At 28.9% G+C, this 6,036-nt stretch overlaps 1 protein-coding gene across 1 annotated transcript in view; it reads left to right on the plus strand.

The window, feature by feature from the left end:
* LOC134718332 (uncharacterized) overlaps positions 1 to 6,036 on the plus strand; it is a 248,398-nt gene that overhangs the window by 23,810 nt on the left and 218,552 nt on the right. Inside the window, exon 6 of the mRNA XM_063580826.1 lies at positions 4,773 to 4,848. Coding sequence (XP_063436896.1) covers positions 4,773 to 4,848 — 76 coding nt within the window. The remainder of the gene's footprint in view (positions 1 to 4,772; positions 4,849 to 6,036) is intronic.

Consider the following 6,036-nt stretch of genomic DNA (forward strand, 5'->3'; position numbering starts at 1 on the left):
GGCCGCTGAGCAGCCCTAAAATCTGCCAGCGGCCTAAAAAATGTTGGTGAATATAAATTCCCAATTCAGGAAAATAAAATAAAAATCGGTAATTCCAGAAAAGTTTTAGACACCAATTACAGCAACTATAATTTTTCATAGTTTGTTTTCAAACGTAGTAAAATCCGGATAAGAATGCTGACTACGATGTCATCATTATGGAACTGTTTCAAAAGATATGAAAATAATTTTACTGGTAACTGGTGCAATTGCTTTAAATATCTTATCAATTAAGTATATAACCTTTTGTAATTGCTTTTATGAATTCGACAATTGGCCAGTTCAATTTTAAATCCATTTGAATCAAGGTGAGTTTATAAAGATGATCTGTTGAAAAAAAACAGAATAGATGATTTTTTTCAGTGGTTAATATGGCAAGCCGTTTTGTTATTTAATCTAACTTCAAAATATCTCATAAACTTTATAAGATATCTTATATAATAGTTCATTAGATATCTATAATATAGTTTGTAAGATATCTTATAATGTTTATAAGATATCTTATAATGTTTATAAGATATCTTATAATGTTTATAAGATATCTTGCATAGTTCATGAGATATGTTATAAAATTGATGAGATATCTTTAAAAGTTTATAAGATATCTCATATAGTTTTCTTTATCAGATATCTTATAAATTGTATAAGATATCTTATAAACAATATGATATATCTTATAAACTATATATAAGATATCTTATATAAAGTATATTTATAAGATAGTATATATAAGATATCTTATAATCGAAATTAGATATCTTCTCTTTATTATATAAGATATCTATTTATATATCTTATAATCGATATTAGATATCTTGTCTTTATTATATAAGATATCTATTTATATAAGATATCTTATAAAAAAAGATTATTTAAGATATCTTCTTTCTCTAATTCTTCGTCAATTTATACCATCTGCACTCATTGTATAAAAAAAAATTTAATCAACGTGTGGTTCGTTTGATCTCAGTATTTCATTGGTTAAAATCGGATTATGACGTCGAATGTTCTTGCTTTCGTCTGAATTTCCTATTGTGACCGCATAAAAAAGGTGACCATGTCTGATGAAGTCATATAGAAAGAACACATCTTTTTGCAGATCATTTGAAAAGAAGGAATAAGTTTGCCTGCATAATGTTAGAAAATCATTAGAGAAACAGATTCCACCACCAAATCTCGTGTAATATGATATGTATCCACTCTCGACGACAGTTAAATTTTAAATATTTAAAACGCTCGGGCATGCCTTGCGTTTTAAATTTGAAAATTTAACTGTCTCGAGTGGATAAATATCGTATTACACTTGATGCAGTTGTAGAATCTATAGATATCATGTATATCATATAAGATATATTATAAGAGACATCGTATAGAAATAAGATGATATCCAATAAACTATATAAGATATCTTGTATAAAAACAATTATAAGATATTTCATATTCTAAATGAGATATCTTATAAACTTAAGAAGATATCTTAAAAAGTATATAAAATATCTTATAAGTATATAAGATATATAAGTTTAAAGTATATAAGATATCTTATAATGTTTTTAAACTTTATAAGATATCTTATTAAATATATAAGATATCTCATGTAATATAATATATCTTATATAATATATAGGACAGCTTTTAAAAAATAGATTATAAAAGATATCTCATATATATATTAAATGAGATATCTTATAAAAATCTAATATGTTATAAGATATCTTATATATTTTGAGATAATTTGAAATTCGAATAAATAGCTAAACTGCTTATTAGTGCCATAGATTTATGTTAGCTGGTATATATGCCTTGTTTACCAAAGTTAAGATGATAGTGCATCATGTGCAATGGTATTCATGTATTACAACTTCCCTGGTCTGAATCCAATAACTTCTTCAATCAGTGTACAGGTGAAACTTTATATACGTTTTCCGTTTTTACAGGTCAGGAAAATGATATTATTTCGTTTTAGATTGTATGCATAAAAAATTCACAATTGGGATAAAAATTCCCAATTTGATGTTCAAGGGACCCATTTGAAAACACCTGGAATCAGCCCTGGGAATAATTGGGACTGTATAATGAATATCTATAGTTTAATTATGTCGTTTGGTTGCTGTCTCGTTAAAAGGACCAATAATGGTTTTCAAGGTGGGACGTGGTTAAATTTAATAGTTGCAATGTGTATTTAGAAAATTATGTTTCTCTATAAAAAAAAAGCAATGAAAGAAAACTATAGATATCAACTTTACAGAGTTTCTAAATGAAATGCCAGTATATAATTGCAAATGGGGATGCATATCTTTCTTCTGTTTAATTCGTGTCGCTTTGTTTTTGTCTCATTGATGTAAGAACCTTATCTCCAATTGATTTTGTTGCATTCAAGTACATATTGTAAAAGACAGACTACGTTAAAAAAAAATCCCTTTACATAATTACAAAAATTTCAGTTGTGAGGATACAAAATTTTGCATGACTAACTCTATAGACTAACATGATATCTGTATTATTTTTCTTTACTGTTTTACTCTGAAGTATATACAATTCAATCAATTAAAAACAAATGTAAGATATAATCAGAACGTTCAAACTTGAGATGCGTCAGACTGCTCTAAAATGATCTTAAATCCAACCCAAAATCTGTCTTATAGTGTGTCTTCAAACGAAAGGATACTTCGGAGAACACCACGCCTGGTTATGACAAACGGAAAATGTTTGGGGACATATTTTAGATTTTCAAAACGTTCCAAAAAAAACCCCAAAAACTTATGCAACTATTTCCAGAAGTTCAAATGTTCTTATTATACAATTTAAGCTTGAAATCATTTTTATCGCTTTTAAGTGTTATTCTTTTACCAAGGCTAAGAACTATAGCGAAAACTATCATTTCTTTTAAGAAAATGAAACGAGTGAAATTAAGCTTATAATAAAAGCAGTGTCTGCGTCATGTGGGTACGCGTGGCATAATTGGACTTCTTAGGGTACGCATAACCGCCAAATATTCACATATTATTGGATAGAGATAATTGTGTATTAAACTGGTAAATTATCAAAATAAGTGAAACAAAAATATAATTCACAGAGATTTTAAGATATGAGATGTCAACATTATGACTTTAAAAACAATCAGTAATCCGATTTCATTTTTACTACGTCCCTAATACGCTTTTGTAGAAACGATCCTGGCTAGTTTTTGAATATTTTTCTTTAAATATTAACTATAATTATAGATTATGTATGCATATATATAACAAATTATTTATTCAAATAAATTAGTTCATCATATATAACCGTGACTTAATTTTCATTTTAAATTCTAAATATGAAGACCTGAAACGGAATTAGCAAGCAATTATTCCGGCGTTCTAAATAAATATATACTTATTAATTTGTTGTTGGTCCGGAGGTTGTTGGTCTAGATGTTGAACTTGTTGTTGGTCCAGAAATTGTTAGTCTAGAGGTGGAATTTGTTGTCCGCCCTGAGGTTGTTCGTCTAGAGGTGGAATTTGTTGTCGGCCCTGAGGTTGTTGGTCTAGAGGTGAAATTTGTTGGTCCTGGGGATACGGTAGTTGGTCCCAGTATTGATGATTGTGGTGTAGTTGGAGGCATTGCCCTTGACAAACTTTGGCTAGTTTAAATATAATAAATTTTTATTTAGATTGTTTTTTACAATGCCAACATTAAACAGATTATATACCCGTTCATTATGTGTTATTACAAACCACAGAGTTGTCTGCTCTTGACCAAGGTATTTAAACTTTTGTAAGTTTACCTGTCCCATTCAATCAATACAATAGCAGTTGTTATCTGTGTAGTTTATTCATTTGAGACCTTTAAATTTCTTCTTGGAGAAATCTATCGCTCATTGATTAATTTACCTGACCAAAAAAATATCCTCTTTGTTGGTTGAAATAGATGTATAAACTGCATATATATGATACAGTATTTATTCAATATCAATAATATATTTTCAATCTGTACATTATAATCACTGATTCAATTATAAAAAAGTTTATTTCGGATTTCCAATAAGTTGAAGGAAGATTTGCATTCAGTACAGCTTTCATTGGTTGGACTGTATACTTCAGACATCAGACAATTCAATGCAATTACACCAAACCAGTCATATAAAATGTATAGGCCTGAAGTCTGTCAAAGTAGGTTGTAAATGATTTGTGACAATGCAAATACTAGATTTTAGAATATAAATGAATATCTTTAACCAATGAATTCAAAATACTAATATCTATTCAATTTCACAAATAGGTACTGAATAAGCATCATGTAAATCATTAAATGAAGAAACATGAAATATATAGTTTTAAACAAGATAATAACAATGAACATTCTGAAACCGATTATTCTAGTAAGGGAGACAACTACATATGCACTTTCATATTTAGTCAACGTGCATCACTATGCATTATCTATAAATTATGTGGCGAAGAGAAATGATTTTGTTCAATACAATGACTGTACCTATTATAACAAATAGATGCAAACAACAGAATCAAAGGTGGAAATAAGCAAAGAATTACGGTCCATTCAAGATAATTGTCTGTGTCTAGTCAAAATAAGTTGTGATTGCATTGTGCATTTCAACTTCCTGTTAAATATAGAGTTATTGTCCTTTAAATCTACTTGCAGATAGAAAGGCTATTAAAATATATATGTATTAAAACTATTTGACAAGTTTTCACATGGGGCATGATAGTCTATAGCATATTTTTCTTTTGTAGACTGCCATGTCAAAGACATCCCCAGAAGTAACTCCTGACACCCATTTACAGGAACCTGCAGCACCAGTAGTTGAAGGTAATCATCTTATGTTAATTATTCAGATACCGGCTGAAATGATTTATAATTACCTGTTTCTAATATACAGAAACCTTGATATCTGCTTATAATGTTATAATGAAAAATGATGAAAAAAACAAACAAATAGATGAGAAAAGTGAAGTAGGCTTTTGAAGAAGATTGATTGATTACAGATCACCATGATCACATTAACTTTAAAATCATTCTCATCTAATTTATTCTTTCCTCAACGTGCTGAATATATTTTGGATAATCATTCTTACTAGTTCCTCTCACAAGGCATGTGACGTCAAAATCATTCTTACTAGTTGCTGTCACAAGGCATGTGACGTCAACATAATCATAAAGGCAACAGTAGGATACCGCTGTTCGAAATTCATAAATCGATTGAGAAGGCCCTAATATGAACTGTATGTCTCGGACCTAATATGTATAAATCGGTAGATGAGTGTGACCTCTTACTAATGACTTTTTAGGATAAACATTTATTTATTTACATTTCAGACAGCAAAATACCAGAACAAATACAAAAGATGGATCATGAGTCGATTGCCATTTATCTGAACGCCCTTGAATCGGGTTCAGAAAGAAGACGGGATATAAATTTAATAATTGTTGGAAAAAAATCTGTTGGAAAGACTTCCTTAGTACGACGATTGTTCGGGGAGGAGTTACAAAGCGTAAAAAGCACAAATGGTATAGAAATTCATCGGCGGAGATGTCGAATAAATCTAAGTAACTGGGAATGGAATAAAGGTAAATATGAGATTTTGTTCTCACTCTCGTTTTACATGTTTTATTTATTGAAAAGTTATCATAGAAAAACTAAAACATAGTAAACATAATTTTCAAGTTTTTTTTCAAGTTCTGTGTATGCTATTTTTATGTATTTACTCTTTTTTTTTATTTTTTCAGTTCTTGGAAACACGTTTTTGTTAGACCCTAGTATGAACCGTATGTCTCAGACCTAGTATGAACCGTATGTCTCAGACCTAATATGAATATTCAATATTTAATTAATGGAATTAAAGATAGGCATGTTGGATGTAATTTAAACTAAAATACAGACTTATAATCTCTACTATATTATCACAAAATATTTTTATTAGCAAAAATGACTATGCTTATGTAAACTTATCCACGCATCCGTTTTATTATATGTAAAAATGTTAATTTTTTTATAAT

This window comes from Mytilus trossulus, chromosome 5, assembly GCF_036588685.1.
Source record: "Mytilus trossulus isolate FHL-02 chromosome 5, PNRI_Mtr1.1.1.hap1, whole genome shotgun sequence".
In the NCBI taxonomy this organism is placed as follows: Eukaryota; Metazoa; Mollusca; class Bivalvia; order Mytilida; family Mytilidae; genus Mytilus; species Mytilus trossulus.